General features: G+C 36.3%; 2 protein-coding genes across 3 annotated transcripts in view; one reads left to right on the top strand and one right to left on the bottom strand.

The window, feature by feature from the left end:
* RAPH1 (Ras association (RalGDS/AF-6) and pleckstrin homology domains 1) overlaps nt 1-23,759 on the top strand; it is a 91,634-nt gene that overhangs the window by 22,103 nt on the left and 45,772 nt on the right. Inside the window, 3 exon segments of the mRNA XM_035726620.1 lie at nt 13,801-13,920; nt 18,144-18,249; nt 19,095-19,600. Of these exon segments, the coding sequence (XP_035582513.1) occupies nt 13,801-13,920; nt 18,144-18,249; nt 19,095-19,600 (732 nt within the window).
* Nucleotides 20,314-23,759, bottom strand: part of ABI2 (abl interactor 2) — a 165,092-nt gene continuing 161,646 nt past the window's right edge. For both annotated transcript variants that reach the window (XM_027589791.2, XM_027589797.2), the window contains one exon: nt 20,314-23,682. In XM_027589791.2, coding sequence (XP_027445592.1) covers nt 23,572-23,682 — 111 coding nt within the window. In that variant the 3' untranslated portion in view covers nt 20,314-23,571. The remainder of the gene's footprint in view (nt 23,683-23,759) is intronic.

Here is a 23,759-nt window from a genome sequence, read left to right as displayed (position 1 = left end):
GAGAGGTAAGTTGGGAAGTTGCTAGAATAATCTGAGGACAGTATAGTATGGATTTGAACCAAGACAGTAGTCACTAAATAAGAAAGAGGGCAAAAGCACGGAAAAATAGTTGAGCCTTCTGGTGCTGACATTGATGAATTGCTCTGTGATAATTAATTACAGTTTAGTGATGTGACTTTTATTTAGATGGATTGTTTGATCGTATGGGGGACTAAATTGAATGTATCTTCTATTAGCAATGTGTTATAAGTGCCTTTCCTAGGATTTTTATGTTTATGAGATAGATAAAACAAAGCAGACATTTCAGCTTTGTTGGATAGGAGTTATTTGGTCAACTCTGGCACTTGCCATCTGGATGTTGCAAGATACAAGTGTCTTACTCCATTTGTTCTCACATTTAATAACAAAATTCTTAAAGCAACTTGAAAAACCTATCTTGAAGTCTTTATTTAGCTTAAGCCTTCTTACTTGATTAAATACAATTGACCTTTTGAACAGTGCAGGGACTAGGGGTGCCAACCCCAATGCAGTGAAAAGTCTGAGTATAACTTTTGACTCCCCTAATGTAACTAATGGCCTACTGTTGACCAGAAGCCTCATCACTAATGTAAACAGTTGATTAACACATACTTTGTATGTTATGTGTATTATATACTGTATTCTTACAATAAAGTAAGCTAGAGAAAAGAAAATGTTATTAAAAAATCATAAGAAAAAATACATTTACAGTACTGTATTTATTTTAAAAATCTTTATAAAAATGGACCCACTCAGTTCAACCTGTGTTGTTCACAGGTCAAGTGTACTAGTTTTTTATTTAGAATGAATTCTAATTTCTTCCTGACCTGGTGTGACTTTAACCAATTTTTTTTTTTTTTTTTTTACTTAGTTACTTGGTTTTTTCATCTGAAGGTTAGAAATGATTGTCTTTGCCTCTGTGAAAAATTATCTGATGAGTAGTTAGTTTTTTAAAGTGGTAAGTTTTTATTTGCATTAAAACTAATTTTATGATGACCAGAATAAGCCAAAAATGTTAACTGAGTAGACAAGCAAATGCAATTTAGGAATGGTAATACATGCATACAGTAATAAAAATCATGTGTTGGAGAAATATGCAGTTGTTTTTCAGGGACCTTACACTGCATTATTTTATTTGGTAAAAATGTTTTTCAGCCTGTATGGTTTTTTTTTCCTTTAAGTTTATTTCTGAATTTTAAATGACACATTAGTTGACATACTGTGTTTTCCTAACTAAACTACAATTTCCTGAGGGCAGATTTTATCTCCCCTCCTACCCTCCCTCCCTCTCTCTCTTTCTAAATTTATTTTCATGTAATTTGAAACTTATAGAAAAGTTGTAAGAAGAGTATAAACAACTCCCACATTCCCTTTACCTAGATTCACTTATTGTTTACTTTTTGTCTAATTATTATTCCTCTCTCCCTTTATATGTATTTACACACACTCACATACACACATACCTTTTTTTCCTGAGCCATTTGAAAATGAGTTGCAGACATTGTGCTCCTTTATGACTAAATTCTTCAGTGCATGTTTCCTAAGGGCACAGATACTGTCTTACATAACTACAGTAGTATTTGGGAAATATAACATCGCTATAGTACTGTAATCTAATCCACAGCCCATAGTCAAATTTTGGCAATTGTCCCAATAACGTTCTTTATAGCTATGTTTATAAGTTTACATATTTTCTCTGGGTCCAAGATCCAGTCCAGGATCAAGCATGGCATTTAGTTGTCATGTCTCTTTGGTTTCCTTTAAACTGGAACACATCCTCAGCCTTTGTGTTCTTGACCTTTGTGTTTTTTAACCACAGGCCAGCTATTTTGTAAAATGTCTTATGATTTGATTCAGGTAATGCATTTTGTCAGGAATACCAGAAAATGATAATGTATCTTCTCAGTGCATAATTTCTCAGGAAGTGTGTGATGTGGGTTTGCCCCAATTAAATTTTATCACTTGGTTAAGGCAGTGTCACCCAGTAATTTGTGGGGAGATATTTTGACAATTTGTAAATAGTCTTCTCAAATTTTTACCCATAAGGTTTAGCGTCTGTCAATGATTCTTACCTGAATCAGTTATTACAATGGTTGCAAATGGTGATCTTCTGTCATTTCATCTGTATTAATTCACTGGCATCCTATGAGGAAGAGCTTTCTTTCCCATGTATTTATTTATATCAGTATGGGTTCGTGGATTCTTATTTTATTCAATGGGTTATCGTTTCTTCCTGTCATAAATGATTTTGATGCTTAAGTTGTCCCATATTAGGCTCTATGGATCTCCTTCAGGCTGGTTTCTATGTCCTTACAACATGTCCCCATCTTAATTGAACACTTTCTAGCACAAGAAGATATTCTAGGATCTCATCTTATTTTTCTCCAGCCCCAACACTTGAATCATTACTCCAGTGGTTCCTGGTTACTTTTTAGGTAGAATATGTATTTAGAAACCAAAAACTGAGTGCTAGGTATGGTAATTGCTACTGGAGTGTCATTGCTACTAGGCCCTTTGAGTGGACCTACCTACAAACACACATGAACATATATCTATCTTTATTTCTACCCTTCCTGTATTTCCTCTATCTCTTTGAAACCTTGAGTTCATAATGATGATTCAAAATATAGCCCAAAAGGCTCCTAAGCCACAGGCTACTACTGTCTAGCACTCTCCCTCCAGTTGAAGCTGGAGAATACATGCACAATATCAGCTATCTCCAAAGATAACTGGTATGTAGGTAGTATAGCCGGAACAGTCCCAAGTGTGGAGCAGAATAAGCAAACATCTCTGGAAGCAGTCATGGAAGCCCCATTTCTACAGATAACTTACAGTGACTGTATGTGTTTCCTAGGACTGCTATTATAACAACTCACCACACTGGGTGGTTTAAAACAACAGAAATGTATTCTCTCACAGTTCTTGAACTTGAAAAGGTGGAATATAAATAAAAGAATATTACACTTACTACTATTATTTCTTTTTGTTTATTGGTTCATTGGGTTTTTTTTTTTAGTTGCTCTGTGATTTCAGATTATGGTTTATGCTATACTGTGTAATTAGTAATTATAAGATAGATCGTTAGAACTTCTTATTTATTAGGAATGTTAGGAGTTTCTTTGTAGACCATTGAACTTAGATTGGTTTTTTCACTTTAGATAAGGTGTTCCTGTTTGGGGTTTAATAGATTAACAATATCCAATATTATGAAAAATCCAATGTAAATAAAGAAAGATATGGTTCCTTCTGCTGTGAAAGGAATTCCTTTGCCAGGGGTGCATTTAAGTGCTTGATAAAGAAAACATTAACAAATCACCTTGATTTGATTTATCTTGTTTGTTTTTATGCTTCCTTATGTGATCTTTAGTAATCTTAGAGTTAATGTACATGGTAATGAACAGGATGTGTTAGTTACATCTTGGGTTGTCAAAAACTGAAACACAAATAAAGGAGTTAGCATAAGGGGTGAATCACCTCCCCTTGTATTTCTTTTTCCTCTAGGTAAGGAAAGATGGCCAGCCCACAAATAGTACACCTCTCTTGTTTACTAGGGAAGTTTCGTTCCATGTAGAAACTACAAAACTTAGTTATGTCAGCTCACTCCCAGAGGACTAGGCCATACAAGTTTCCTGATGGCCAGTTTACTCAGATTGCTCCTATGAAGCCTTGGAATAACAAGTTGCTTCCTTCTTAGTCCTCTTTCAACACTTCAGAGACTATAGCTTCCTTTAAATTTGCTTCATGCACAGGGCTACAAAAGGAACTTTGTTCGTAGAGAATTTTTTAATCAAGATACTTCAGTGTTTACCATCTCTCCCACAGTTAGGGTTAATGTTCTTTGAAATCATAGAATGTATTTTTTGCCGCCTTTGTATCCTGTACAATACTTGACATAATGCTGTTTGTAGGCAAGTGTTGGACCCTAAGTAAAACTTGGGCCATTTCTGTGGAGGACCACTACCCTTAACAGAGAAAACTTCAGTGATCGATTTACAAAAAGCAACTTTTGACTTTTTTTTTTTTTACTTAAATGCTCTATAAATTAATAAAATACCAAGTGGTGCTTATTTAAGAATAGGCACACAATGGAAAAGGATCCTCAGAAAAAGAACCTGGTGTATATATAGAACATAAATATATAAATTTAAAAGAATTAAATTTTGGGAAAAATCAATTTAAGGTTCTCTAATGCCAAACTAAGCTACCTATGTTAAATGTAATAACTACAGAAAAGAATGACTAATAAAATAAAACTAAAAATTTACAAAAACATTTCTCTGATTTCTGAGTCAAGAAGAATTTACTGACCAAAACAGTGCAACAGTTGGCCCGGAAAAGAATTCACACATTTGATAACTTAAAAAAATAAAACTTTTAGCAGTATCTTAAAAAACACACACACAAAAAACAAAACAAACAAACAAAAGACCATCCAAAATTAAAAGATAAAACCTGAGGAAAATGTTATATATACAACACACTTAATATTTTGATTCTGTGAAAAACTCATATAAATTCAGTTGGTTCATTAAATTCCCAATTTCCATTTGGGCAGTTTACAAATGATGTCATTTAATTCACAGCAGAACTGTATTCTGTGTTGAGGAGTTGTAGGTCAAGAGAGAAGTAAATCAAGCACACCTCTCTCTGGGTGCCCTAGTCAGATGAATAGTTAATGGCCCTTCATCCCCCACAGTTCTCACTTCATTTTATATTATATTGTGTCCTATTTCTCTCCTTTTCCTTCTCTGCTCTGACTTCCTCCCTCCTCCTTTTGGTGAGTCTTCTTCCTCTTTTTGTGCCTTACTAATTTTAACAGAGTTTTTTTCTTACTGTTGCTTTTGTCTGATTTAGGTTTCCTTCCTCCTGCTTTATTTTGCAAGAGTTGTATCTTGCACATTTGGGAGCACTCCTTGAACCTGGAAGTTTTTATAGCCTCCCTTCTCTAATACCTGTTTTTCTTTGGAATTATCAGAGTAGAGCAGCATAGGAATTTTTTCATAAACTGTTTTTGTGATAGAGTTACTGAAACATAACTGGGCATAAAGAACTAAAAATTATATCTAAATGAATAACTCGAAGAAGCATGGAACTGTGGTAATGAGGGTATGTTAATGAAGGAATTTTGTCACTGCCTAATTTTTTTTTTTAAGATTTTATTTATTTGACAGAGAGAGACACAGTGAGAGAGGGAACACAAGCAGGGGGAGTGGGAGAGGGAGAAGCAGGCTCCCCGCAGAGCAGGGAGCCTGATGCGGGGCTCGATTCCAGGACCCTGGGATCATGACCTGAGCCGAAGGCAGGCGCTTAACGACTGAGCCACCCAGGCGCCCCTCACTGCCTAATTTCTTAATGGGCTTTGGGAGTACATGTCTTATTTTGCTTTTAGCCAAATTGTGGTTGTGTGAAACTGCATTAATTTTGTCTTGCCAAGTCCTCCCAGTAATTATAACACAACACACTGCAGCAGTTGTCAGACTTCAGTAGGCATAAGGAATACCTGGGGTGACTTGTTAAAAATGTCCCAGGACCCTAGAAATTAGTATTTGGTAGATCTTGGACAGGCCATTTTTAAAACTGGCTTTACAAGAACCACCCCAGATAATTTTGATGTAGATCATTAGTAGACCACAATTGGGAATACCTTGCCATATAGCATCAAGGCCAAACTCTTTGATATGGCTTGTAATTTTGCCCCTAATTCCTCTCCAGCCCCATTTTTCCATGGGTCTACACCACACATCTTATGCATTAGAAATGTTAAGTCATTAGAGTTCTCAACAAGTCTTACTTTGTCACAGCTTTATACCCTTCCACATACTGGTCCCTTCACCTAAAACACCCTTCCCTTTCTTTGCCTTGCACATTCATTCTTCAGGTCTGGACTGAAGCGTCATCCCTTTCTTCTTTCCTCAAACTAAGTTAAACCACAGTCACATAACATACCTCTGTTAAAGCACTTAATGCTGTTTTATCATCGTTGGTTCCCTTGTCTGTCCCCTACTAGATTATATATTCCTTTTTTTTTTTTTTTTAAGATTTTATTTATTTGTCAGAGAGAGCACAAGCAGGGGTAGCCGCTGGCAGAGGGAGAAGCAGGCTCCCCGCTGAGCAAGGAGCCAGATGGGGGGACTTGATCCCAGGACCCTGCCTCAGCTACCCAGGCGTCCCTAGATTATATATTCCTTAAAGACAGAGCCTATCATGTCCATCTCTCTTCCCCCAGTTTCTGGCACATAGTAGATGTACAGCAAATATTAAATCAAATCTTCTCTTGCCTCTTTGGGATGTTGAGCCTGTTAGACCAGGAGAAATGCTATAGTGGCAGCTTTGCACCTCCTCCTGCATTCTGAGTTTTCATGTGGTTTATACTTATTTTTACAAAAAAAAATTTTTGAATTGTTAAAGGAACAAAAGGAGTTCAGTAATAAATAAGGCACCCTCATTCATTACCATGTATTTTTCTGTAGGTGACTTGTGTAAGTTGTAGTCCTTCTGAGGACTTCAATTTCCATTTCTATAATTATCTCTACATAATATTTACAGTAGCCTTCTATTGGTCTTTCTCTTCTCTAGTAACTCTTACACAGGTATTGTGTCCTCTGACTAAAATAGTATTTCTCTCCCTACCCTTTCACTTCTGAAGTTTAAGAATATGGTTGCCTTCTGGGGAAAAGAATAGACTTGGCTTTCAAGGTTATCTATATCACCTTAGTCCTTGACTTTTAAATCTCACTTTTTCCTCTTGTCTTATTTGAGTCAATCTCATGATTATTTTATTTGCAGTTTCTGCTGTTGTCATTTCTAGTCAGGGCGTTATGTTGGGGAAATTCAGATTTAGAATTATGATCTAATTGGAGACAGATATCAATATATAATAGAGGATGAATTTCTGTACCAGATTTGCTGTCTTTAACAGTACAGAGCCTATAAGAAAATTTTTGGGGGGCACCTGGGTGGCTCAGTTGGTTAAGCGACTGCCTTCGGCTCAGGTCATGATCCTGGAGTCCCGGGATCGAGTCCCGCATTGGGCTCCCTGCTCAGCGGGAGGTCTGCTTCTCCCTCTGACCCTCTTCCCTCTTGTGCTCTCTATCTCTCATTCTCTCTCTCTCAGATAAATAAATAAAATCTTTAAAAAAAAAAATGGGGGGGTGCTCTCATTTGGTGTGTGTAGTAATCAGAAATGATGCCATTTCTGGGGGTAGGAGAATAAGGATCAACTTCAGCTTCTAGAGAAGGAAGAATGCTGTTTTAGGGTGTAGATCTGTTTAGAAATGTTGTAGGACCTAAGTTTTTTTGGAAAAGTCTGAATAAGTGTCTTAATTTTTATAAAATAACCCACATGGTGACAAATTCAAGGATGGAAAAAATTGACAAAGATTACATGAATAGTAAAAGTCAAATAGTTGCTTCAGAATTTCCATTTATTTAATGACTCTCTGTTATTACTCCCTAGCCATATTTTCCTCTACTTTGATCTGCAGTAGTCTAGGTAAAATAAAAGTATTAATGAAAATATTTAAAGAGATACTTAAAAATCCAAATAATTATTGGGTTTGAATAGGAAAAGCTCAAAAAACCCAGCAGTCTTTGATGTGGAGTCTGTAGTTCCATTTAGCACCGTAATAATTTAAAAAACCCGTTCATTTTGAACTGTTTTGCTTATGCTCTGAAAAACTATATGCAAAATTATATTCCTATTTCATTCTTTCCAGTATAGCTTCCTTATGGGCAATTATAATATGTGCTCAGAAGGGAAGTGCAGAAGGTCTCAAATACACAACCTAACCCTACACCTAAAGGAGCTGGAGAAAGAACAGCAAATAAAGCCTAAACCCAGCAGGAGAAGAGAAATAATAAAGATCAGAGCAAAAATCAATGAAATAGAAACCAAAAGAACAGTAGAACAGATCAACGAAACTAGGAGCTGGTTCTTTGAAAGAATTAACAAGATTGACAAACCCCTGGCCAGACTGATCAAAAAGAAAAGAGAAATGACCCAAATCAACAAAATCATGAAAGAAAGAGGAGAGATCACAACCAACACCAAAGAAATACAAACAATTATAAGAACATATTGTGAGCAACTCTATGCCAGCAAATTAGATAATCTGGAAGAAATGGGTGCATTCCTAGAGATGTATCAACTACCAAAACTGAACCAGGAAGAAATAGAAAACCTGAACAGACCTATAACCACTAAGGAAATTGAAGCAGTCATCAAAAATCTCCCAACAAACAAAAGCCCAGGGCCAGATGGCTTCCCAGGGGAATTCTATCAGACATTTAAAGAAGAATTAATACCTATTCTCCTGAAACTGTTCCAAAAAATAGAAATGGAAGGAAAACTTCCAAATTCATTTTATGAGGCCACCCTTACCTTGATCCCAAAACCAGACAAAGACCCCATCAAAAAGGAGAATTACAGACCAATATCCTTGATGAACATGGATGCAAAAATTCTCACCAAAATCCTAGCCAGTAGGATCCAACAGTACATTAAAAGGATTATTCACCACGACCAAGTGGGATTTATCCCTGGGCTGCAAGGTTGGTTCAACATCCGCAAATCAATCAACGTGATACAATACATTAACAAAAGAAAGAACAAGAATCATATGATCCTCTCAATAGATGCAGAAAAAGCATTTGACAAAGTACAGCATCCTTTCTTGATCAAAACTCTTCAGAGTATAGGGATAGAGGGTACATACCTCAATATCATAAAAGCCATCTACGAAAAGCCTACAGCGAATATCATTCTCAATGGGGAAAAGCTGAGAGCTTTTCCCCTAAGGTCAGGAACGCGGCAGGGATGTCCACTCTCACCACTGCTATTCAACATAGTATTGGAAGTCCTAGCCGCAGCAATCAGACAACAAAAAGAAATCAAAGGCATCCAAATTGGCAAAGAGGAAGTCAAACTCTCTTTGCAGATGATATGATACTTTATGTGGAAAACCCAAAAGACTCCACCCCAAAACTGCTAGAACTCATACAGGAATTCAGTCAAGTAGCAGGCTATAAAATCAATGCACAGAAATCAGTGGCATTCCTATACACCAACAAGACAGAAGAGAGACAAATCAAGGAGTCGATCCCATTCACAATTGCACCCAAAACCATAAGATACCTAGGAATAAATTTAACCAAAGAGGCAAAGGATCTGTACTCAGAAAACTATAAAATACTCAGGAAAGAAATTGAAGAAGACACAAAGAAATGGAAAAACGTTCCATGCTCATGGATTGGGAGAACCAACATTGTGAAGATGTCAGTGCTACCTAGAGCAATTTACACATTCAATGCAATCCCCCTCAAAATACCATCCACTTTTTTCAAAGAAATGGAACAAATAATCCTAAAATTTGTATGGAACCAGAAGAGACCCCGAATAGCCAGAGGAATATTGAAAAAGAAAAGCAAAGCTGGCGGCATCACAATTCCGGACTTCAAGCTCTATTACAAAGCTGTCATCATCAAGACAGTATGGTACTGGCACAAAAACAGACACATAGATCAATGGAACAGAATCGAGAGCCCAGAAATGGACCCTCAACTCTATGGTCAACTTATCTTTGACAAAGCAGGAAAGAATGTCCAATGGAAAAAAGACAGTCTCTTCAACAAATGGTGTTGGGAAAATTGGACAGCCACATGCAGAAGAATGAAACTGGACCATTTCCTTACACCACACACAAAAATAGACTCCAAATGGTTGAAAGACCTAAACGTGAGACAGGAGTCCATCAAAATCCTAAAGGAGAACACAGGTAACAACCTCTTCGACCTCAGCCGCAGCAACTTCTTCCTAGAAACATCACCAAAGGCACGGGAAGCCAGGGCAAAAATGAACTATTGGGATTTCATCAAGATAAAAAGCTTTTGCACATACGGTGAGCGCTGTGAATTGTGCAAGACTGTTGAATCACAGATCTGTACTTCTGAAACAAATAACGCAACATATTTTAAGAAAAAAGAAAAAGAAGAAGATAACAGGAGAGGAAGAAAAGGGGAGTATGTCAGAGGGGGAGACGAACCATGAGAGATGATGGACTCTGAAAAACAAACTGAGGGTTCTAGAGGGGAGGGGGGTAGGGGGATGGGTTAGCCTGGTGATGGGTATTGAGGAGGGCATGTTCTGCATGGAGCACTGGGTGTTATGAACAAACAATGAATCATGGAACACTGCACCAAAAACTAATGATGTAATATATGGTGATTAACATAACAATAAAAAAATTAAAAAAAAAAAAAGCTTTTGCACAGCAAAAGAAACAGTCCACAAAACCAAAAGACAACTGACAGAATGGGAGAAAATATTTGCAAATGACATATCAGATAAAGGGCTAGTATCCAAAATCTATAAAGAACTTATCAAACTCAACACCCTAAGAACAAATAATCCAATCAAGAAATGGGCAGAAAACATGAACAGACATTTTTCCAAAGAAGACATCCAAATGGCCAACAGGCACATGAAAAAGTGCTCAACATCGCTCGGCATCAGGGAAATCCAAATCAAAACCTCAATGAGATACCACCTCACACCAGTCAGAATGGCTAAAATTAACAAGTAAGGGAACGACAGATGTTGGCGTGGATGTGGAGAAAGGGGAACCCTCCTACACTGTTGGTGGGAATGCAAGCTGGTGCAACCACTCTGGAAAACAGTATGGAGGTTCCTCAAACAGTTGAAATTAGAGCTACCATTCGACCCAGCAATTGCACTACTGGGTATTTACCCCAAAGATACAAATGTAGGGACCCGAAGGGGTACGTGCACCCCAATGTTTATAGCAGCAATGTCCACAATAGCCAAACTGTGGAAAGAGCCAAGATGTCCATCGACAGATGAATGGATAAAGAAGAGGTGGTATATATACACAATGGAATATTATGCAGCCATCAAAAGGAATGAGATCTTGCCATTTGCAACGACGTGGATGGAACTGGAGGGTGTTATGATTAGTGAAATAAGTCAATCAGAGAAAGACATGTATCATATGACCTCACTGATATGAGGAATTCTTAATCTCAGGAACAAACTGAGTGTTACTGGAGTGGTTGGGGGTGGGAGGAATGGGGTGGCTGGGTGATAGACATTGGGGAGGGTATGTGCTACGGTGAGCGCTGTGAATTGTGCAAGACTGTTGAATCACAGATCTGTACTTCTGAAACAAATAACGCAACATATTTTAAGAAAAAAGAAAAGAAGATAGCAGGAGAGGAAGAATGAAGGGGAGTAAGTCAGAGGGGGAGACGAACCAGGAGAGATGATGGACTCTGAAAAACAAACTGAGGGTTCTAGAGGGAGGGGGGTAGGGGGATGGGTTAGCCTGGTGATGGGTATTAAAGAGGGCACATTCTGCATGGAGCACTGGATGTTATGAACAAACAATCATGGAACACTACACCAAAACAAATGATGTGATATATGGTGATTAACATAACAATAAAAATTTAAAAAAAAAGGGAAGTGCAGGCATAAGTTTCATTATCTCAAAGCAGAATTCCTCCTAGAATATTTTAGCTTCTGGGTTATTCCAGTGTGTTTAGTTTTAAAGGTTAGGAAGAGGAAGTTGAGTTTTACAATTCCCAGTTCTGTTGCTTGTTGGCCTTCATTACGAAGACTGGATATTCCTGCTCCTCGGTATTCTCAAACTAGCAACTATCATTTGAGTAATTAAGTTACCTGGTCAGATGAGGGGTTTTTTTTTGTACTAACATTTTGTTTTCCTGGGTAGAACAATGAAGTATGAGATAGTTCTGTAAATAGTTCATTAATGAATAAAAATCCTACAACTAGTATTAACACAAACAAATTATAAAAACCAAATCTCTTTAAGAGTCAGATGTATAATTTGGGGAATTGGTGGATATATTTTCCATTTGTCAAGAGAATTCCCTGATTTATACATGCTTTGAGAGTGAAATTAAGAAACGAGAATTAACAGTTTACATTAGAGATATTGATAAACTGTGATCCTTTGTAGTATTAAGCTTAAGAAAATTATTTCCCTTAAGTGATTAAATGGGATTGGATCTGATTTTCCATATCGTTAGAACTAAGTTCAGTTTGATTTTTTTTTTTTAAGATTTTATTTATTTGTTAGAGAGACAGCACAAGCAAGGGGAGTGACAGGCAGAGGAAGAAGCAGGCTTCCCACTGAGCAAGGAGCCCGATGTGGGACTTCATCCCAGGACCCTGGGATCATGACCTGAGCCGAAGGCAGACGCTTAACTGAGCCACCTAAGCGTCCCAGTTCAGATTGATTTTGCAACACTATTTGACCCATTCTGCAAAATTTTATATAGTAAAATAAGGTTTAACATTTAGCTTCATGACATCCCATTAGATAATTAAATTCCTCACATAGCTCATAACCACATTTTAAGGATCACAATTACTTTTGTTGATTGTTGCTTTGGAGGTGTAATATGTACAAATTCTTATTTAAGATTAAGGATATCTTTAATCTCTGAGGAATTGTTTAAACCAATAGGTAGTATTCCAAATATTGCCTAGATCCACTGGAACAAAATTTGTGTTTCAGAAATGTGAGTCAAGAGCATGGAATATAGAATGATGATATTCATTGTGTCCTTGGGAAAGTTAATAGGTATTATTCCAAGTTGAAGGGAAAGGATTTGTGGTCAAATTACTTTGGAATATGTTGGTTTAAGCAAAGGTAGTAGGCTTTACTAAAGATTTCTCAGAGAGAGACAAACCAAGAAACAGACTCTTAGCTATAGAGAACAAACTGATAGTTACCAGAGGGGAGGTGAGTGAGGGGATGGGTGAGATAGGTGATGGGGATGAAGGAGCGCACTTGCTGTGATGAGCACTGGGTGATGCATGGAATTGCTGGATCACTACAATGTATGGCTGAAACTAATATTATACTGTATGTTAACTATACCGGAATTTTAAAAAAGATTCTCAGAGATTGTGTTTAATATTGAAATATTTTATATTAATCAGATTAATCTTTAAGAACTTTAAGTATCTGCTCATTCACTGCTCTTTGTTTTGTGTAATCTTTTCTTCGCTTCACAAAACAATATGCAGGTTCCATGTCAGATATCACATTATTAATGAGAAGAAAGAAAATAATCTCTTCTTTCAAGTATTTATACTTGAAAAGTCACCACATATAGGAAATTTTGTATATGAATTTAAAGTTTTCAATTCTGGTTTTCTGAAGTTTATTTCAGTTCTGGTTCCTTGGATTTTGTCAGAACTGATGAGAAAGTAAGGTAGAAAGAACACTATAAGAGGAGGAACTAATTCAACAGACTAAACTAGATTAAAAATTTTGTCTTCTCTGAAGTGCTTTTTGGACTAAGGTTTTGCAAGTTATACTTATTTGTATGTAAATAGATTGTTACAGAGTAAGTGAGATAATGTGCTGGATTGAAGTCTTGAAATTATTTGTGGTTTTTGGGGTGTTAACAGGATCTGTGAGTGGAGAAAACTGCACTTCTATAATATCCTCTGATTAATGGGAGGGCTCTGCAATTTTAAAATTATTGTTACTTGCGATTCTGGTCAAAATCTGATACATTCTTTTCTTTTACAATTTCCTAAAAATTTGAGACTTAATTACTCATCCCTACTCATTTGTCAACCCTGTCTCCATTAATGACTTCTAATTTCCTTGCATAATATAATCTCTAGTTTGGAAGGTTTCACTCCAGAGAGTTACAATATACATGTGCTGCATAATTTTTCAAGTTTAACCTGTTAAACTTCATTCTGCACAAATGTCTATATTTCAGATGGATCAGTTATCAGATGAAGAAATTGACCATGGTGCTGAAGAAGACAGTGATAAGGAAGATCAGGACCTGGACAAAATGTTTGGAGCCTGGCTAGGGGAGCTAGACAAACTCACTCAGGTTAGAAATCGTGCTTGAAAAATTGTTCGAAGATTTTAAATCATCACTGTGTGCTAAAAGTTTACTGTGTAGACATAGGGATATGGATATAGGTTCCATTTTTAAATACTGCTATAAAGGGAAATTGTCCAAAATGTTAACAGGAAAATGAATGGTAACTCTAGAACACAAGGTATTATCTTACGTGGTTATTTAAAGGAGTCTAAAAACAAAAAAATACCTGTGACAAGAGATTCTGTTCCTCTAGAGGGATTATTTAAAATCTGTTTTGTAAACTGAGACTGCTGGCTAAAAAGGTTTAAAACCCAAAATCTAAAAGTCTAAATTTTAGCAAATCCTATTCCATAACTTAATAAATGTGAATATTTACTACATTTTACAACATAAGTAATATCCTCACATGCAAGTATTTTCTATTACATAATTCTAGACTATGTACAAAATTTCATTTCTGGCTTCATTATAAAACCATGGCAAAGCTTTTTTAATCTTGTTTTATTGGATCTTAGGTTTAAAAAAGATGGAATAGTAACTCTATGCTATTTTACTGCAGATGGCTTTTCTAGTGGTTTGGTACTTATATTCTTCCCAGTATTTTAAATTCCTTGCCATATAAAGTGAAGAGTCACTCACCAAAAATGTTGGCTCATAAACTAATGCTGTGACTGTTTTTTTTTTTTTTTAATTGTATAAATCTGTCTTTAGAGACAAAACAGATTAACCATTGTGTAATGGCTCACTGCTAACAAGTTGCTTTTTAACACTTCAGATGTTTTCAAAAAATATTTTATGTACTTTATTAGTGGCTAAAACCTCAAGTTTGTTTGTTTTGTTATTTTAGTTTATTACCAAGTGTCATCTGTGCATCCACCCATATCACACATACCATGTTAATGGGATTTTCAACTTTATATTAAATTGAGTTTACATTTTAAGTGGTTGGTGAATCTTTTAAAATCATTGTAAAGTATTTTTGTTTGTGTGCATTTTCCTGGAAGAAGGTTCAGAGCTTTTACCAAATTCTCATGATAATTGTCCCACCCCACCCCACCCCCCAAAAAAGTTTAAAAACCACCCTACTAGGTTACCAATTTCTCGGTGTCAAGGAGTATTTCTTACTATTTCTTTTGTTCCCCCAGCACTGTGGGCACAGCAGATAATTATAACAAGTATGTTTATTTGAACTGGTAAATAGACTCTTAATATGTCCTCAATTATATTCAAGTTATTTTACAGAAAATATTAAACCTACCTATTATTTTTCATTTCCACTGAGAGAAGCATTAGGACTTAAATTGCAGCAGAAGAACAGGATTTGAGGTTGAAGAATTTCCTATTTTGTGAAACTTTGAAATAAGGCAGTGAATGATTGTGGATCCCCTTCATATGATAGCTTTAAAAACTGGTTGGACACTATCTGAATGGATTCCTTTTATCTTGAGACAAATGAATAAAGAAGGCACCAGTGTAATCTAATTCGATGATTGTACAGTCTATCCAGCATTCTTTTTTATTTGAAATCAATTTGATAATTATAAAAAGAAATGAAAGTTTTAAAAGGCTATTCTTAATATTTGTAATTTATTTAAATAGACACTAACTACAGACCTTTTCCCTGAATTTCTTTGTTATAAGCATCTTATATTCTTTATTGTAGAAAGGTTAGAGAGGACAAGTGTCATTTAAAAAGGTAGTGAGATAACTTACAAGATACTCTGTCCTGAAGTACAGTATAATTCTAGACTTATTGTAGGCAGTATCACAGCTGGGTTACAGTTTGTCCTTATCTTAATAGAGCTTGAGAAGAACAAGGATATTCCATCATTGTCTGAAGTTGTAGCCACTCTCTGTTAAGATCTTGGGTCTTGGGACTTCCATGGAAGTTGGCAGAGTAGGAAGATTCTCACCTCACTTTGTATCTCATGAATACAGCTAAATAACCCCCACATCAATGTAATAACCCAGAAAATGACCTAAAGACTGGGAGAACAAACTTGCCACAGCTAAATGTAGAGAAGAAGCCACATCCAAGAGAGGGGGAAGGACAAAGACACGAGGGAGGGCCATCGTGGGCACAGAGAGGGGAGAGAAACAGACCCAGACAAGGGAGCCTGCATGGGGAAGGTGTATCCTCATAACATTTGGCTTTGAAAACTAGCAGGGCTGAATTTCCCTTTGTTCTTACAGTCAGTGGGACTTAACACCTGGAACTTTAAAAATCAGTTGGGTTGGAACAGGACACAATCACAGCAAGAGAGCTAAATAAGACAGAGGTAAATAATATGACTGATAGAGAATTTAAAGTAATGGTCATAGAGATACTCACTGGAGATAGAAAAAAATAAAAACCAATCAGAGATGAAGAATCCAATAACTGAAATGTAAGATATAGTATATGGAATAAATAGTAGACTAGAAGCAGTAGAACAGATCAGTTACCTGGAGGACAGAATAATAGAAATCAGTCAAGCTGAATAGAAGAGAGAAAAAGTAATAATACAAAATGAAAATAGACTTCAGGAACTCAGTGACACCATCAAATATAGTAACATTTGCATTTTAGGGATCCCAGAAGAAGAGAAAGGGGGGCAGAAAACTTATTTGAAGAAATAATAGCTGAAAACTTAAAATCTGGGGAAAGAAACAAAAATCCAGATCTAGGAGGCACAAAGAGCCCCCAACAAAATCAATCCAAGGAGGTCCACACCAAGATATATAGTAATTAAAATTGCAAAAAGTAGCAATAAAGACAGAATTTGAAAAGCAGCAGGAGAAAACAGTTGCAAGCAAGGGAAACCCCGTAAGCTGTCAGCTGATTTTTCACTGGAAACTTTGTAGGCCAGAAGGGAGTGGCATGATATGTTCAAAGTGCTGAAAGGAAAAAACCCTCAAACAAGAATACTCCGTCCAGCAAGGCTGTCGTTCAGAATAGAAGGGGAGATAAAGAGTTGCCCAGACAAACAAAAGTTAAAGGAATTCATGACCCTTAAGCAGGCCTATAAGAAATATTAAAGGGGACTCTCTGAGTGGAAAACCATAAATAGGAGTAAGAAAAGTAGGAAACACAAAAGCAGTGAAATAAGTATGTTTCTGAAAATCAGTCAAGGGATTCAAAAAGTAAAAGGATGTAAAGTATGGTACCATATACCTAAATCGTGAGGGGGAGAGAAGTAAAGAATGGGTTCAAACTTAAGTGACCATCAACTTAATACAGACTGCTATATGCAGATGTTATATACAAACCTAAAATACAAATCAAAAACCAGTGATAGGCAAAGAATAAAAAGAAAGGGATCCAGGGCACCTGGGTGTCTCAGTCAGTTTAGCATCTGCCTTCAGCTCAGGTCACGATCCCAGGGTCCTGGGATTGAACCCCGCATCAGGCTCCTTGCTCAGCAAGAAGCCTGCTTCTCCCTCTCCCTCTGCCTGCAGCTCCCCCTGCTTGTGCTCTTTCTCTCTCTCTGTCAAATAAATAAATAAAATCTTAAAAAAAAAAAAAAAACGAGAGAGAAAGAGAAAGGGATCCAAGTATATCATTAAAGAAAGCCAAAAACAAAACAAAACAAAAAAACACCAATAAAACAGACTCTAAATTATAGAGAACAAATTGATGGTTAACAGAGGGCAGGGGGAACGGTATGAGCATTGAATAATGTATAGAATGTGGAATCAGTGTATTGTACACCTGAAATTAATATAGTATAAATTAACTAGAATTAAGATGAAAAAAAATTTAATAAAATACACAAATACAAAGAAAAAAACTGATCTTGGATCTACTTATTTTGAGTCCAGAATTATGCCTTATCTTCAGGGTACTTCATGCCAAGAATGAGACTATGCTGAACCAAAAACAAATCCCTCTGAGGGAAGAGATAACAGAATTTTCTGCATTGATCCTTTGTATTTTGTATCTTACCTTTCCCATATTCATATATTTAGCTAATAGTGAATGAGCTCAGTCACTATACTTGATGTATTTGGAAAGACATTCGCTCCAAACCGGGATGGTCTTAAATGCCTTAAGTAATAAGCATATTATCTAAAAATTGAAAAATTATAACCAAAATAATATGAAAAACAATTATACTTGTCCTTAAAACTAGAAGGACTTTGGTTTTATTAACTATTATATGACAGTTCACCTAATCAAATAGCAAGCTTTATTTATCTTTTTTATAATTGAAGCCTAAAAATAATATGACTTATTAAACTTTCTTTAGAGTTTGGATTCTGACAAGCCCATGGAACCAGTAAAAAGATCTCCTCTTCGTCAGGAAACAAATATGGCCAATTTTTCTTATCGCTTCTCCATATACAACCTGAATGGTAAGATGTAATTGGAAGTAAAATGTAAGATAGTATACTAAATATATATTTAGTATACTAAATTATATAATGCAGAAGCAACACAGCTACAGTTCCAAGTAGCTCAATATAGAAACTACATGCATAACTTGAGTGAGTTCTTGTATTTCTTGGTTTGTGCATTTTATTACTAATTCACATGATCACAAAAAAAAACTGAACTGGAACATAATTAAAATAGTTTTCTAGTTATTAATAATTGACAAAGTACATACTCAAGTGGTACCTCACGACAAAACTACTTGTACTGTTGTATTTTCATTGGAATAAAGTCCAGTGAAGTTACTTGTTAATTAGTTTTAAATCAGCCCCTCTGGCCTTTATTTATTGTATTCTCCCTAATGAACTTTCTAATATTTGGAATTGACATCATAATCTGTAATTTTTTAGGCTTTGCATTTTTCTCTCTATGCTCTCAGCTCTTTAAGTATTAACAGCTCTACCATGGCACTGATCATATTAATGATATAGAGCCTGTATAGAGCCTGTGGCAAAAAGTTGCATGGGAGATGTGGTTAAAACCGTAGGGCAGTATATGATTTTTGCATTATTTTTAATCTTTCATCTCATAATTTTATTCTCCGCTGATTACTACAAATCTTAAAAGATGGACTATTTGCTTCTAAAAATTTCTCTGTGATTTAAAACAAAAAACTCTTAGAAATAATATATTCAATAGGCTTTAGGCCCAATAGGATAAATTTCTTTGCTTCTTACCCCTTCATTCATTGACAGATTTATAATAGAATATATAAATTCTGATTCAGTCTATCCTGGAAACATCATGTATGTATTGTTCGTTGCAGAAGCTCTGAATCAGGGAGAAACTGTGGATCTGGATGCCCTGATGGCCGATCTTTGCTCCATAGAGCAGGAGCTCAGCAGTATTGGTGCAGGAAATAGTAAGCGTCAAATCACAGAAACAAAACCCACTCAGAAATTACCTGCCAGCCGACATACATCAAAACATGGCACTTTGAAAGGATTGTCTTCTTCATCTAACAGGATAACTAAACCATCACATGCCAACTACTCCCTGGATGACATCACTGCACAGTTAGAACAGGCTTCCTTGAGCATGGATGAGGCTGCTCAGCAATCTGTACTGGAGGATACTAAGCCCTCAATAACTAATCAGCACAGAAGAACAGCATCAGCAGGCACAGTGAGCGATGCTGAAGTGCGCTCTATTAGTAACTCCTCTCGTTCCAGCATCACCTCTGCAACCTCCAGCATGGATTCTTTGGATATTGATAAAGTAACACGCCCTCAAGAACTGGATTTGACACATCAGGGGCAGCCAGTTACTGAGGTAAGTAGATGGAATTTTTTTCCTGCTATTTTAGTATTTTAAAAAGGTGGAAATGGTATTTTTAAAATGTAGTCTTAGTTAACTTTCTTATTTTTTCTACATTTAAAATTTGTCAGGATCCTTCTGAACTAAGTTTTAAAATCACTACAGAAGGAATATATTACCAGATATAGCAATGTCACAATGATTAAGAGAGTTTCTTCATTTTATTCTTAGACTTTTTGAAGCCCTTGGATTAATATCAGTTTCACATGATTAAAAAACTTGAAGTGTGGTTTATATTTGATGACATTTTGCAAAGCTATTATAATTGTTATAATAGTAATTGCTGTTTAATGTGTGTTTATTATAAAACAACAACTTAAGAAAAAGGTGCCTACCACCACTGTAGTCCTCCAAGATTCTATTTTATTATCAAAGAGTCAGTGTACTATAGTGGAAAGAGCCCCTGGGCTTGGAATCAAGAAAACTGGGTTCCAAGTGTTCCCTTTGCCACTCACTACCCATAGGACCTTAAATGAGTTATTCAGCCTCTGTGAACATCAGTTTCTCAGAAGTAAAATGGAGCTAATAGTACATGGTCTAATCCTCATATGGTGGTTCAGATAATCAAAAGTGATAATATATGTGAACAGATTTTTAAAGGACAGAGTTCTTCTGGATGTGATAGGGTGAGGGCAAGGAAGAGATTTTTGTTAAAATAAGTTTAGCAAAAGCTGAGTTTGGTGTAGGGAAATTCTTTATTGAATATTTTTGTCAAGAAGAAGGCAATATTGTTAACAGGGTAGCAACAAGAAAGATCAATGTGGGTAAAATAAAGCCAGCCTTCTGTTCAGTTTATGTTTACAGTCCTCTCTACCACAGGGTAAAATAATCTATTTATGAATAATCATTACTAAGGTAAAATCTTGTAAAACAAGGTTTAAAGAATTATAGAGAAATTTAAAATTTACACCTATTACTCAACATTATTAATTTTTCCCCGTTGATTTAATTCATTAGATTAATTTCCATCAGTCAGTAACTCTTTGTACCTATGAATGTACCCAGTTCTGGGCACTGTGAAGCATAAAAGAAGCATGAATCATGGTGATTTAGAGATAAATTTGAGTTTAATTGCTTGTAAAGAAAAAGTATACAATCTAAAAGTAAATTTTCACTTATTTAAAATGAAGCTCATCTGGTATATATTCTGTAGAGAACTCAAAAATTTCTTTCTTTCTTATGATACCTAGGGATTATATTTAGCACCAGCTCTATAGTATGTATCATTTATGTCTTTTAGATTTACCTGTTGGGATATGAGCAATATTTTATTAAGGATGTACTTTCTTGGTTATTCTGTGTTTTATATGTTGATATTCCTTCTTTCTAATCAGATTATTTTGAGTTGGGTCAAGATGCATGAGGTCAGGTTAAACTAATCATTAAGGATCTTTATGTGTGTCTCATCTGTAAAAATATACTCACACAATAAAAACAAAGTAAAAAGTGAAAAGTCCTCTCCCAGCAAATTCTTTGGATGTGACCTACTGGTATTCGTGGGCAAAGATACCAGTGTTCAGTAATATAATGTTTAGTGTAAGACTGAAGTATAAAGTTTGGTGAGTAAACTAGGAATAAAGCAGGAAAGGAGTTAAAGTCTTCTCTATCCATCCTGTTCTTTTGTCTTCCTGGATGAGTAGAAAAGTGGTTTAACCAAACCTGAAACTTGGTTTGGTGTACTTTTTTATGGATTCGGTCAGTTCTTCAAATCAAGAAAACCAGTTGAGGCTTACTAGATCCCAAACCCATGTATCAAATTGTCCCTACACTCAAATACAATCTCTAAAAAATATTTTAATTACTTTTGCATGTCTGGAGTTTAAAGAGTCAAATAGTTCTGTGAGACTTGTAGAAAATTTTGCTACACATGTGCACACACATGCCATATCCTCTCAGAGGCCAGAACTTTCTACTCTTTTAGCTGATTCTCAGGATATTTACCTCTGTGTCATTAAATCTATATTTATATTGCTATTTCTTTATATTTTTCAGTTGTATGTGTATCTACTGACTTCTCACTCTGGAAGATTAGGATATAGAGAGCTCCTCTTTAGGCAACTCCTCTCCCTTCTTCTCTCATGCTCCCCTATCCTCCCAGTATATTTTGGTTGGTTTACTATTCAGTTTTTATATTATCATGACTACGTACGTGCAGTTTGGTGCTAAACTATATGCTTTTATTACATTTTCTTTCTGGGCCATTACATTTTGCTTCCCTGGAATTAATAATTGTCTTGAGATTTAAAAATAGTTTTTTTGTTTGTTTATCACTGTTTCAACTCCAGACTTTCCCCCAGTTGATTAAGTCTCTTAGTTCAAACAAAATTAGTGTTTATTAATATCATCTTAAAATTCTTTGCCGTCTTTCATAGTCTTTGCTCTAGTATCATTCTTAGGTCTTTTCTCTCAGGTGTGTGAGCTTCTCCAGAGAAGATTCTTTCGTTCTCCTTCATAGAGGGCATATGTCAGCTGTGAATGCTTTAGCAGCCCATTTGGGAAAGAAGGCTTGCAATGGAAGGTGGTCCTCAGTGTTCAGTATATGAACTTCCATCTAATCCTTTTAGGTCAGGATTTCTCAACATTGACTACTAAAATTTTGGGCTAGATAATTCTTTGTTGTGGGAGCTATCTTGTGTATTGTAGGAAAATTAGCAGCATCGCTGGCACCTGTCCTATCCACTAGATGCCAGTAGTACACACACCTCCCCCAGTTGTGACAACTAGAAATGTCTCTAGACATTGCTATATGTTCCCTGTAAGGCAAAAGTCCCCACTCTGAGAATCACTGCTTTAAAATAGAAAGGATTATTAGCAAGTCTGAACCCCTCTTCTTCATGGGAAATGATCTTGGGTGTTTTCCTTCCCCTGGCTTTTTTTTTTTTTTTTTTTACTAGAAATTGACTAATAAATACAGAATGTTTCCAGGTAATATTGTTTACTATAAACTGACCCCTGATTAGTGAGTGCATATGGACCAGGAAGACTGTGAGTGAACTTAGAAGCCTATGAATAGACACAGACCTTTGTTTCCTGGTGTGAAGTTTATCAGTTTTGTAAGTGAACATAAATACATCCCTCGAGGGTTCCTGGAACCTACACTCATTGGCTGTTAAAATGTACTGCTGGTTCCTGTGGAGTATGAAGTTTCCCTAAGCCAGGGTGATTTCTGTACTTACCTACATGATTTCTGTCCCTTAGAATGGTGGGTCCAGAAAGGGCTCCTGGTGGCCTTTTTAAAGATAACATGTCTCATGCTAGCGCACTTTGTCTTTCTGTAGAACTAAGTGAACTTGGTGCCAAGCTGTGGTCTGTTGGATCCTGTGAGTGACTGTCAGTCTGAACCTGAGACCACTGTTGGTCTGTGAGTAAAGGAAGGAATCTGTTAATGAACTGCTTAAGTATGCTCTCAACCAGTCAGTCCTTCTCCTTTCATTCCCACCATCACTTCTATTGCTTCTGGAGACTTTTGAGGTTACATGATGTACATTGGGGTGCCCCTCTGCTTTTCTCCAGTGCTAGCTTAACATTCAGCTTTCCTTGGGCCTACTAAGATGGTTACCACTCAGCCATATCTAGCATAATCTCCATTTCCTGTCTGCAGTCTCTTGACATTGGAGTGCCCCAAGGTACAATCCTGACTCCTTTTCTATCTGTATCCACTCTTGTGAGCTTAAGCACTGACAACTCCCGCATTTTAATACCCTATTTCATTTATCTAAGACACACCTTTCCCCCACATTTTAATTCCTCTAAAACAGTGGTTCTCAACTGGGAGCTATTTTGCCCCCCAGGGGACATTCAGCAGTGTCTGGAGACATTTTTGGTTGTCACTGATAAAAGGGTGCTACTGACATCTAGTGGGTAGAGGCCAAGGGTACTGGTAAAACCCTACAATGTACATACAGGTTAGCCACCACAGCAAAGAATTATCTGACCCAAATTTGTGCCAAAGTTGAGAGAGTATGTTTTAGAAACGGGGGGCATCTGTCACTGTCAGCGAGGTGGCAGTTCTGTGCGAAGTTTTCTTTTGACAGTTCCTGAAAAAAATCAAAGTACCAGTATTAAGTCATCTTAGATTCAAAGAAATACAAGGTATCTTTTGCCAGTGTGCCTT

The sequence above is a fragment of the Zalophus californianus genome, chromosome 3 (assembly GCF_009762305.2).
Source record: "Zalophus californianus isolate mZalCal1 chromosome 3, mZalCal1.pri.v2, whole genome shotgun sequence".
NCBI lineage: Eukaryota > Metazoa > Chordata > Mammalia > Carnivora > Otariidae > Zalophus > Zalophus californianus.
Note: the sequence above shows the minus strand (reverse complement) of the source record. Positions and strands in the feature narration are given on the sequence as shown.